Here is a 12,859-nt window from a genome sequence, read left to right as displayed (position 1 = left end):
AAGGACCTTGAGACAACAGGTCCGGACGTAGAGGCAACAGCATCGGAGTGTCTACGGAGAGACTGCGAACATCTGAGTACCAGTGCCGTCTGGACCACGCTGGAGCTATCAGCAGGAGCGTGCCGCCTTCTTGCTTCAATTTGCGAATCACTCGAGGAAGAAGGGAGAACGGAGAGAAGAGGTATGCAAACTGGAAGATCCACCTGACCGACAGCGCGTCTACCAGAAGTGCCTCTGCATCTCTTGTTCTTGACCCGTACACAGGTAGCTTGTTGTTGTGTCGGGAGGCCATGAGGTCTATCTCTGGAAGGCCCCACTTGTTCACCAGTAGCTGAAATACCTCCTGGTGAAGAGACCATTCTCCTGGATGCACATCTTGACAGCTGAGAAAGTCTGCCTCCCAGTTGAGGCAATCTCCCTGCCGATATGGCAGGGAGATTGCCTTCCGCCCAAGCTAGAATGCGGGACACCTCTGTCAGGGCCGCCTGACTACGGGTCCCTCCTTGGCGGTTTATGTAAGCCACTGTGGTGGCGTTGTCCGGCTGCACCTGCACAGGTTTTCCGTACAGGACGTGTCTTGCTTGCTGGAGAGCTTAGAATTCTGCCCGGTTCCAAGATGTTTATCGGAAGCACAGATTCTGCTGGCGTCCACCTTCCCTGGAAGAAGTGCGGACCCATCACTGCTCCCCAGCCTCGGAGAATGGCGTCCGTTGTCAGAAGGACCCAGTCCGCAATCCAAAAGGGGCGCCCCTGTTCAGGTGAGCAGTCTGCAGCCACCAGCCTAGAGAGAGACGTGCCTCCGGGGAAAACACCATTGTCTGTGTCTTTATCCGATGGGGCAACTCATTCCATCTGGAGAGGATCAACTTCTGCAGAGGTCTGGTGTGAAACTGGGCATACTCCACCATGTCGAAGTTCGACACCATGGATCCCAGTAACCTCATCCCCGAGTGAATAGACCCCCTGGCGACTCTGCAGGCAACTGTAATGCAGAGATCTTTTCCTCCGACACAAAGATCCTCTGATGTTGGGAGTCCAACAGGGCTCTGAGATGGAGCATCCACTGTGAGGGAACCAGGGAGGACTTCTTCCATTTTATCAGCCAGCCGTGAGTCTGCAACACAGAGACTGTCAGTTGCAGATGGCACTGAAGTATATCTGGAGACCGTGCCAACAACAGGAGGTTGACCAGATAGGGCAACAAGTGGACCCCCTGCATCCGCAGGTGGGCTGCCATAACTGCCATGACTTTGGCAAACACTCGAGGCGCCGTGGCCAGACCAAAGGGCAGTGCCTGAAACTGGAAGTGTTGGTCGACCACTGCAAACCTGAGGAAACGCTGGTGTGCTGAGACAATGGGGATGTACAGGTAAGCGTCCTGAATATCTAGCGACACCATAAAATCCCCAGGCTCCATCGCCAAAATGATGGAACGCAGGGTCTCCATCCGGAACCGAGGAACCCACAAAGATTTGTTGAGAGATTTGAGGTTGAGGATGGGCCGGTAAGACCCATTGGGTTTCTGTACCAGAAAGAGATTGGAGTAATACCCCGATCCCCTCTGGGACAACGGAACCGGTACTAGAACTCCAGCCTGGAGCATAGCGTGCAACACCTTCTGAAATTCCAGGGCCTTGTCTTGATCCAGGCCCGTGGTGAAAAACCGTCTGGAAGGCCTCCGCCTGAAGGAGAGGGCGTACACCCGTCAGACCACTTCTCTTACCCAAGTGTCCGTGGTGGTTAGACACCAGCACTGGGTGAACTGAAGAAGCCGGCCTCCCACTTTGGGGTCCCCCAAAGAGAGGCCCGTCCCGTCAGGCTGAAGGCTTATCGTCCGACTTGGAAGTTGGACGTCTTGTACTCCAAGCCTGCTTCTTTGGCTTGGCAGATTTCTTTGCCCTGACTGTCTCGGAACGGACTTACCCTGGGCCCTATAGGCCCGAAAGGACGAAGAACCTGACCCTAATGGGACTGTAGCCGATGGCAAGCACGCAGACTTAGCTGCTGCCAGAGTGGCCACAATTGTGTACAGATCAGGGCCAAACAGGACCTGTCCATTAAAAGGCAAGCATTCCAAACCCTTTTTGGAATCCGCGTCCGCTTTCCCAGTGCGCAACCATAGGGTGCGGCGAGCCGCCACTGCTGCCTCATTAATGTACATGGCTGAGTCTCTGAGATTACCCACTAACTCCACCTGCTCAGGTGATGAGTCAGTGTCCAGAGACGCCTCCAAGCTATCAGCCAAGAGCTCCATAGCTGTGGCCACCCAGCACACGGCCATATCCAGTATGGACGCCCCCCAACCCCCCCCCCCCCTAGCAAGAGAATAAATGGATTTCAGGCATATTTCAACCTTGCGATCCGTAGCAACCTTTAAGGAGGGAATGGCCAATGTAGCACTCCTCACTAGGCGTGTTACATGAGAATCCACTTGCGGAGGAGTTTCCCACTTGGAAAAATAATTATCCACAAAGGGGTATGCAAAGACCAAACTTTTTTGAGGCTGGTACCGCTTACCCGGATTTTTCCACGCCTCCTGTAAATGATCCACTAACTGACCAGATAGAGGAAATACAGTGGCATCACCTTTAATATCTTTAAAGGCATATTTGGATTTGGCCACGGGGGGATCGTCATCCTCAATAACCAATGCTGCACGGATTGCCCGTATAAGGCCAGGTGTATAGACTTTAGACTTAGACTCCGCCTCCTTAGTACGGGGGGGCTCCTGGTCTGAAAAGTCAAAATCTCACCGTCATCAGACGACATATCATCCTCATCATACTGAGCAGTCTGAGACAATAAAGGCCGCAAAGATGACTCCCCCTGTAAAACGTCCGACAGGTGTTGTACCGTATTGGACAATGAATTCACCCACGCAGGCTCCTGCGAGACCTCGGGTGGCGAAAGCAGGAGACACTGGGGTCCCATCAACTGCCTGGGGAACCCATGCATGGGTGATGACACTACCGACTGCTGTGATAAACAGCATCTGGGGGAAAGCAGGGGGCGTCGCTAGCTGGCCCACAAAGGTTGCAAGTGCCTTAGCAAAACAAGCCCAGGGCGGTTCCTGCACAGGCGCAGTGACAGAAATCGGACGTGATACAAGATAACATGCCCTACATAAACCCTCAGTGTTTCCATCACCCTCCGCTAATGGTACATTACATGTGGTACACTTTAGATGAAGAGGAAAATCATGTTCACTCTCAGACATGATGAGTTTAACAGAGTGTATGTGACTCCCCTCACAGATAAATGCTCTTACTGTGAGGCAATGAACACCCTGCAACACCGCACTGCAAGAGCTTTAGCAGAGAAAGAACAGGGATAGTAAAATCGCTGACAGTCAGAAATGAAAGTACAGGCAGATAGCGCTAGCATTAAGTCACATACAATGCATAAATAAATCCCTGCACTACCAGCACCATGATCAACTACACAGACACAGAGCCTTGTAGGAAACAGTGCTGCATACTCTGACCTTAATCGGAGGAGAGGTATGCGGGGGGACCCAGACCGCGATGCCACCTGTATCCAGCGTCCAGCAGCGTTTGCACACTTCCTTGAAAATGGCCGCCGAGGAGCAGAGAGGAGGCGGGCCCGAGTGAGGAGCGCTGACACAGCCCGCCAGAGTGCTATGGAAAGGCACTGTGCAGCGGGGGAGGCGCCGGCTGTGAGACAGGGAAGGCGCGCTCCCCTGGTATGCAATTAACCCCTGGGACGGTGGAGCTTAACCTCTCTGCTGCAGCCTGCTGTCCCTGGTGGTCTAGTGGTAGCGCAGGTTAATATCTGGCACCACGCACTGCCTGTCCCCAGAGAGCCTCCTGCCTGGAGACCTAGGACTGTGTTATCGGCGGGTACCCTCCGCGGGACCCCGCCGCTTATGTACCCTCTTGAATCCGGCCACAGTCCAGGTAATCTGGGGTCACCCCTAGCTGTGACCCCAGACACCCACCAGCATCCCGGGATCAGTACCGGTGTTCTGGTCCGGCGGGGTGGAGGAGCGACAGCATAGACGTCAGTACTGACTGTCTATGCTGTGCAGCTCATCTTGTGCAGCCACAGCTGCCTTGAAGAACTTCAAGGGCCATTACAGCCCCTCCTCTGTTAAATGGTGATCCGGGCACCTACGAAACTGATTTGCCTTGGCTCGGGGGAGGGGTATAGGAGAGGGACTCCAGTGCATCTTGGGAGGCTGAAAACTTTAACTCTGTGGTGCCTGATGTCTGACGTCATCCGCCTATACACCAAGGTATCATGTGGATACCCTATGGACCCTGAAGTAAAAAAAATTATACCATCAGCTGCTCTGTAGCAGGGGGAGACCAGCGCTGATAGTCTCTACCCCCCTACACTGTGCTAACGGCCTCCGTCTGCCAAGTGTGGGCAAAACACTTGGTATACCCTGTAGACAGGCAGCCAGTGTCCGGCGCTCACTATAGGAGCCGCCCCTCAAAAAGCCCGGCAATATGGCGTCGCCATCCGGGCCAGTGCTGACGCCCTGCAACCTCTACCAAGGTGCGGGTGTGCACTGTCCCCAGGCCTAGGCAGTCTCTGATGAGACTGGAGGGCTATGGGGGGGTGCCGCTGGTCAGTGCACCCCTCCTCCGCCACGGTACCGGATGTCCAACAGAGCTCGGCAAGCTACGGCTCCCGCAGCCGATGTACTGTGCGCTGCTGAGCAAACAATAAATAAAACACACTAAACCGACGTGATTTCACCATGAAATAGTCACAAACTTCTTTCTGTGAAGAGGATCAAATGGGTGCTGGGAATACTTAATCCATATTTTACATACACTGCATTAAATGGTTTGCAATAAAGATTTTGGGTATATTTACTAATAGTCAATTTTGATCGATTTTAATTTAGTTTTGTGTTTCTGGGTCTAAATTACACATTTACTTTTAGATGATTTTTTACATTGTTTAAAAAAAATTTCAAAAATCATGTTAGTAAATAAGTCATTTAGACCCTGAAACACAAAATCAAAATAAAGTATATTAATAACTATAAAAATCGACCTTTAGTAAATATACCCCCTAATGCTAGCTAATATGCTAAGGAAGAATAAAATCACTATTGTAGGAGGAAGGAGTCTATGACAACAAATGTGTTGCTGTATGTTGTCAGTCTTTGTGTGATGTATGTTCACCTTTAATAGAACCACATTTTGCAGTAAATATTTGGTGTTGCTCTAATTATGTAAATCTAACTGTGAAAAGGATTGTGGAAATGTATATAAATTCCTATTTGCCCTATTACTCTATATAAGATCTACACAATAAACATATATTTCTTTTAATATGCTACTGAAAGAAAGCTCTGTCCTTTACAAAAATGGCATAAAATTTGCTTGAATAGATTTATAAATAAAAAAAAGAATAATCTGTGAAACTGATGCAATGAAAAGAAACATAACATTGATCTTGTCCTTAAGCATTGAAAACGCTCAGGTCACTAACTGGTTAAATGTTTGCAAAATTAATGTTATAATAATGTAACATGTAGCCTCAATTTGATAATTACTTACCTACTTTCAATTTGTCTTCTACTTCCAGAAATGGAATCTGGAAGAAAATATAATAATCAATGTAACTATGAGCATAGGGTGTGCAAGGCCTTACCAACATTGCTAATCCTCCTATTTGTCAAAGTTCATTATCTCTAACTTATTTTTGTCAGCACCATTACACCACAATTTTATGAACAATGTATTGTATTATGCAGTGTTCCCGCTAGGTGGCGGGAAGGGCAGGGCGCTGGTATGGAGCTCCAAAAGGGTGCGTGGCTGGCTGGGGAGGGGGCGTCTTTGTGACACGCCTCCAATTTGTCACACTTGGGGGCGTGCCCAGCACCTACAGAGGTGCTGGGCTTCCCCCAAGCTCTCCCCTCACGGTGAATAGCCGTGCGCATGCGCAGTGTCTGTTCACACAACTTTTCTCACCTGCGGGACACTGCGACATGCGGGTGGGGAAGGGTCAGGACAGGCTGCTTTAGCAGGGCGCTGCAAAGGCAGGGTGCATTTTGCCCTTTTAAAAAAGTGCAGGGCGCAGCGTCCCACTAAAACTGCCTAGCAGGAAAACTAGTATTAAGTTTATAAAGAAATATTTACTTCCTTATAGATATATTATGCTGGATTTGATTTTCTGTTACTATTTTTATTGTAATCTCCATTGTAAAAACTGTAAGAATGTAATTATTTCAAACAATGCAAATAATTATGTTGCTATAAAACATTAAAGAGAAAAACTACTTTCACACAGTCAACTAGGAGGAATTAAATTCTCTTTGCAGGAATATAGTGTTTCCGCTGCTAAAACAGCCTGCCCTGTGCCATCCCCACCCGCGGGCCTTAGTGTCCCGCAGGTGGGAAAGGTTGCAGTGACGGAACATCAGCGGGTGAATAGATGCCATGCCCAAGGTCTAAGACTAATTTGTGGCATGTCACGAGGACACCCCCCCTCCAGGTCGGCCCTGCCCCCACATCTTTGGCGCGCACAGTGACTCCATGCCTGCGCCCTTAACACTCTGTCCGCAGTCTAGCGGGAACGCTAGGAATTTAGCTTTCAGGTTAAGTGCCTGGAGCTGTTCAATTACCACGTGGTAAACCCGTGACTAGAGGATTTCTGCTTGCAACCCCCTGATGTGTGAGCAGAAATCTGCGCTAACTAGTGCCTCTGGGTTAGTTGCATTGTTACAGCATCGCACCAGACACCTAAGCCGGGAGATGCAGTTTACTACGACTAAGCCCTGTGCATTAAGGTGCATCATCCCGATTAAGTGCTGGACACGATGCAGACTCTTAACCCTGGGTGCTACATCCCGGCGAAGAAACCTAAATTCTCCCCTTAGTGCATCATTTTTAGGATCCTATTGTTTTGTAAATTAACTGTTAATTCAACAAAAAGATTATTAATAAATTCTACAGTACTGAACTTTGTAAAGACTGTAGCGGTTATAAATTCTTCTCAGCATTTGCATTTGTTTGCTTATTAAATTTCAATTCATTAAAAATTTTATTTAAAATTAACATATAGTAATAATGGGATGTAGTATATATGCCGATGGACGGAATGCCGGCAGTCGAAATACCGCCGCCGATATCCCGGAGGGGATCAGGATAACGGCATCGCGAACGTAGGATCCGGGTAAGTATCCGCGTGTTCGCCGGAGATGGGGGGGAGGGGAGTTAGGTTTAGGGGGCCCGTGGGAAATTAAGGTTAGGCAGCCCCCGGGGAGGGTTATGGTGCGGGGAGGGGGGGGTTAGGGACGAACCGGGGGAAGGTTAGGGTCAGGCCCCCCTCGGGAGAGTTAGGTTTAGGGTGCGGGCACAGGAGGTTAGTGTTAGTCACCACCAGGGGGAGGTTAGAGTTAGGCACCACCAAGGGAGGGTAAGGGTTAGGGGAGAAGAGAGGGATACAGTACTTGCCAGCCGGCGTCAGGATTTTCATCTGTCGGGCTTCCAGGGGTTGGGATTTCATACCCAACCCGTAATAATAATGGATGAATGCTTACTACAGAAATAGCTTTTGCAAAGCTGCAGATACAAAATTAAGCACATTAAAAAACTAATTCACCTGGAACCATGGAAGAGAAACCCAAACTTTCATAACCAAGATTAATTGCAGGAGAACTTGGATCATTTTTATGAGGAAATGAGGTTAGCGGTTGTCTATTTCTTTTCTTCTGGTTGAAGATGGGTACAGGAAGAAAGGCTGCAGAGCAAGAAAATTTCTAAATTTTAGGCAGAAAATCAAAGCAGACCCTTTACCCATAAATAGTGGCCCCAGGTTATACATGTATTTCCCTAATTGTGAGTCCATTCCTGTTTTTTACTATTATATTGGAAAAGAGAAAAATTATTTTTCAATTTGGCCACTCACATGTGCTACTAGCTGTAAAATCAGGATAAAAAAAGTGTGAGGTCCAACTGAAATGCTATAACCAGCACTAGGCTTCGTCAGCCATTAGTAGTATTCCCTAGAGCAGTGGTTCCCAAACTTTTTTTAATCACAGCACCCTACAGTATCAGAATTTTTTCCACGGCACCCCTGGGCCAAAAGTTTCTTATTGAGAAATTCATCAAAAATTACATAAAGTAAATTGTGCTTATATGTTGTTCTTAGGTTCAGTAAAGTTGTGGTTGACAGGGCTGCCCTTCTTTTTGTCCACATATTTTTTGCTTGGCAGCCATTAACACTGGTTTTCTCTATCACACTAACTAAAAATCATTTTATTTGGTACTGGACCACCAGCCTGAGGCACCCCTACAAGTGCCTTGAGGCATCCCAGGGTGCCATTGCACACAGTTTGAGAACCACTGCCCAAGGGGGATCAAGTGCACAAAAAAATGCTGTGCACCCCACCTTTTCATTCTGACATTTTTTCTACTACCAGCGCTAAGTTAGCAGAATGGATGTCTGGGGGGTTTAAACTAAAAATATTCTTCAGAACAGTACGGCTATTTAAAAGGACACAGTTTGAACTATTCACAAACTTCTCTGTATAGGGCCGTAGTGAGTATTTGTCTAAGGGTTCCATTGTTTCTGATTTTGGAGCATTTGCAGTGTGTTGAAATCACTTAACGCTATGCACTACTAATAGCCTAAATGTACCTCAGAAAATGTGAACATTTCACTACAGCTGATGAGAGAAATGCAACCTGTAAAGCTGGGGCTGCTCCTCCTGGAGATAAGGAACAACTGGCAATAACACTTTGTACTATGGGCCTGATTCAGACCCGCTCGCTAGGCTGCGTTCATACGCAGCCAGCTAATGTTTGCAATCTGCGCATGCGTACGCATCGTAGTGTGCGTGCGTGAACCAGTGCAAATGATCGGGAAGCGTTCGCTCGCTGCGCATAGCAGCACAGCTGATTGAGTGACAGGAGAAGCCATTTGTGGATGGTAACAGGGGCTGTCCGCTAGAAACGGGTGAGTGGAGGTGCGAATGCAGGCGTGCCTGAGGACCTTAATGTTGTTTCAGAGGCATGCATAATTAAGCATCATAGTACATGTCACTTGGCTGAAATTTACACTGAAGCGCTCGCAGTGCTTGCGGCAGGGTATGGTCAACCACAAGTGCTACGATGGCATTCGTTGGTACTCGATGTTACCGATGGTTGCATACACTTCCTGGAGATGACGTGCAGAAGTGGGAATCTTAAGAAAGGCTGGTGGGCGTGTGCATACACAATGCGATTGCACACTAAGACATAGTGGGCGTGCTAATGCCTTGCTGTGCGATTTCCTGCCTTGCCGAATTTGCATACGCATCTAGCGAGCGGGTCTGAATCGAGCTCTATGTTCCATATGCATTATATCTAGTACCTTTCCTCCAACCCAAGCCTCTTCTCTGTCCCATGCAACTTCCTTCCCCTCTACCTTAACTACTTCTACTACTTTGTCCCATATATCTAGTATGTCCCACACTACCCAAACTGCTACTGTCCCATATATTACCTCCTCCTCTGGCAACCATGGATGAAGGCCACCCCTACTCCTCTACCCATACCTCTACTCTGTCCCATATATCTAGTACTGTCCCCTCTACCCAAACTAGTACTTAGGGGGGAAAGGTTGTACTAAGCTAGGGAGAGGGATAAAGTGGAGGTAAAGTACCAACCAATCAGCTCTTGTCATTTTTCAAACACAGCCTTTATAATGGCAGTTAGGAGCTGATTGGTTGGTAGTTTATCTCTTTCCACTTTATCTCTCTCCAAGGCTTAGTACATTAGTGCCATATAACTAATGTCCCATATATCAACTAGTACCTTCCTCTCAGTTAAAGTTCAGAAAATGGGGTACACTGGATTACCAGCTTGTGACGGCAGTCCCATGCGTCATCCCAGACCCCTTTTTCTCATCTTCCTCTTCACACGTAGCACCTGGCTGATTGCTGCGGTACTTCCAAACTACAGGCTCCGGTAATACCAGCTGGCGCTCCAGCTCCTGATTCTGTCCACTTCTCTGGCAGCAGGTACTCAATCCAATTAGGTGCAAATGGCGAGTAGCGAGTACGTTTCTTAAAACTCGCACACTTCGCAGCGAGGCGCGCTCCCGAGATTTATCCAATCCAATAAAAAATGCCTATTTGCACTACTCGCAGCGGAGGGGTGCGAATTGACTGCCAAATGAGATTTGCGAGAAATGCATGAAAATGTGGGGAGACCATCCTGGACCCCCCAAAATGGATAATGTCGGTAGCATGACTGTATAGAAGGCTGTTTGTGGGCATTAGGAAGGTACTGTAGGTTTTTAAATGGTGTCATTTGGCTGATTTGTGGGTTGTTGTTTTTTTAAATGCAAGAAAATGATAAAAAAAATAACTGTTTTCGTTTAATCTCAAACGAATTAAACGAAAAATGCAAAAAAAAAAGTAGGAAAAAGGGTGATTTTGGGATACTTGGAGGACACCTTGAAAAAAAATGATAAAACAATTATTTTTCAACTAAAAAATTATTGTAATTAACTTTGGGGTGCTTAAACTAACAAAAAAGATGATTTTGGTGTAATTTGAGGACATTTTTTTACCCCCAAATGCCTAATTAGTCATTAGGGGGGATGTCCAAGGGATTCAGCACTATGGGGGGGAATTCAATTGAACGTGCTATTGAATAGCGATGGGAGGGACTCCTGAAGCTATTCAATACACTGGGGATGCGAGGAGAAATCCGACCAAAGTGCCGGGCGCGCAGCAGTTTTTCTGCATAGCGCTGTGCTAACAGCCGGGCGCCCAGCACTTTGGTCAGAGAATGCCGGTTAACGCGCCTTAACACCCTTGTTAAGGCGCGTTAACCGGCAATTCTCCAACCACACAGCGCAGTGTATTGAATAGCTTTGGGAGTCCCTCCCGTCGCTATTCAATAGCGCGTTCAATTGAATTCCCCCCTATGTCCCCACATTTTAACCTTAAAATAAAGATTTTCCTTTCCATCTCTCACCCCCAGGGAAGTGCGAATGGAAAGTTGCAAATTCTGACTCAGATTCAGTGCGAGTTGCTAATTGAATTGCAAAATGAATTCTCTATGCGAATTCAAAATGAAAATAGCAACTTGCATCTAATATAATTGACCCCTTAGTGAAGGGAGAGTTACAGTGAGTAGGGAGTGAGACAGGCTCCCAGAACTCAGATCCATCTCCATGTGTGCCTCCCCAGCCATTGACCTCACCACGCATCATTGAGGAGCACTGTTCTCTCTCCCCAGCGGGGACTAATATAGCATAGGGATTGATATCGCTGGGGTGTCCATCAATGGTTACCATCGATGGGTCCATCGGTGATAGCCATTAATGGCACAAAAACCATCTATGGCTTACACCCCTTGATGGCCACCGAGGGCAAATAAAAAATGGGGGTGGAGCTTAGTGGCCACCAGGGGCGGGGCTATACTCCATCTACCAAGAAAGAAAAAATAACCATCAGCTCCGACTTATCCATTAGCTCTCTGCCATCAATGGCAAAAATAATGACCATCGACACTTAACCATCGATGATTGCTAACTATCAATGGTCATCCCTAATGAAGCAGCAGGCGGCAGTGCTATGGTAATGCTCAGAGCCGTAGCTAGGGTAGTGCGGCCGGTGCCATCGCACATGGCACCACAGGTGCCTGTTTGGGACAGGACAGGTCTGTTTGGGCCTGTCAAATTTCTGTTTATTATCATTCTTGCTTGTAACTTCCTCTTATTTCATCCCCAGCATCTCCTGTCCTCCCCTATCTCTTCCCTGGCCCTTCCCCATGAAGCCATGGCCCTTTTTTGGGTGCATTATGTCCCTTTGAAAAATGAGGGGGGCGCCAATGCTCTTTCTGGCACAGGGCACCAAAAGTCTAGTTACGGCTCTGGTAATGCTGCATCCTCTCTCTCCGGCGGGTACGGTCAGCCGCGGCTCATCCCTCTCCAGCGGGGGTTGTCACACGCTCCGGCAGCTTTCTGAACCCGTCATCATGCTGCAACCAGACTCTGGACCCTCAGCATGGCATGGACCTATGGCTCTCTTCTGTGACTCCTGACAGTGCGATAGTACAACACTGTTTTTTCCGGTTGCAGTTTCTACTCAGTTGTGTTCGGTGAGTGAAAAAAGGGCCCTAGGGGGTGGTCTCTCAGTCCTGTCAGTCAGAATCGGTCAGGGAACGAGCAGGTAGCATGGAAATATAGTTTACTTAAGTTACATTAGTGTCAGTCATCCTGAGTATATTTAATGTTTTGAGCTGGTTTATTTGCGTTCTGAAGGAGTTTCCTCATGCTAAGCCAGTGTACCCCATGTTCTAAACTTTAACTCGTCCCTCCCCCTCCGCATTCTACTTGTCAGTCCCAAATATCTAGCTCCTTCCCCCTAAAAGCCTATCATCCCTGGATCATACACAGGCTCTCCCCCTCCTTCCTTGTGGATGCCTCCGGCGGGTGAGCGGGTAGATACATGATTTGGTAAGGCGATAGGTTCATGTGGTAACAATGTCACCTGGGAAGCTTCTCTTCATCTCCGCGTCTGTCGTTCACACGCTTCTCTCCGCGCCGCCGCCCTTATCACACTCCCCGGCTGTGTGGTGTACAGGGTGCAGCGCTTCGGTTCTTAGTTCTTCCCGCCAAAGTCACGTGCGCTCCCTCCTGTGCTGCTGCTGTCGCCCAGTGTCCACCCCTGCGCGCGGGCTGTCTCCTGCAGGGGGCATCACGTCTTCTCCGGTATCGGGGAAAGTTGGACCGGACCAACTTCCGGAACGCCGAAACATCTCCCTGCAGCGACTGCAAGAGATGTGCAATGCGCGTCCCCTAGCGGGTCTGTTAGTGGCGGGGGTCGCAGCCGCCTCCCTGCACGCTGCTACTGCCAAACTATGGGGGGTATTCACTTGTA

The 12,859-nt window shown here is 48.4% G+C and overlaps 1 protein-coding gene across 2 annotated transcripts in view; it reads right to left on the bottom strand.

Moving 5' to 3' along the window:
- SPATA22 (spermatogenesis associated 22) overlaps positions 1-12,633 on the bottom strand; it is a 57,133-nt gene extending 44,500 nt beyond the window's left edge. Inside the window, exons 1-3 of one of the 2 annotated variants that reach the window (XM_088453680.1) lie at positions 12,470-12,633; positions 7,585-7,722; positions 5,538-5,574 (exon numbers count right to left, since the gene is read on the bottom strand). In XM_088453680.1, coding sequence (XP_088309806.1) covers positions 5,538-5,574; positions 7,585-7,722; positions 12,470-12,488 — 194 coding nt within the window. In that variant the 5' untranslated portion in view covers positions 12,489-12,633. The remainder of the gene's footprint in view (positions 1-5,537; positions 5,575-7,584; positions 7,723-12,469) is intronic. The other variant, XM_088453681.1, reaches the window with a different exon arrangement.
- Between the last annotated feature and the right edge of the window lie 226 nt (positions 12,634-12,859).

This window comes from Taudactylus pleione, unplaced genomic scaffold (genome assembly GCF_031769625.1).
Source record: "Taudactylus pleione unplaced genomic scaffold, aTauple2 ptg000585l, whole genome shotgun sequence".
NCBI lineage: Eukaryota > Metazoa > Chordata > Amphibia > Anura > Myobatrachidae > Taudactylus > Taudactylus pleione.
This window is presented reverse-complemented; position numbering and strand designations above follow the sequence as displayed.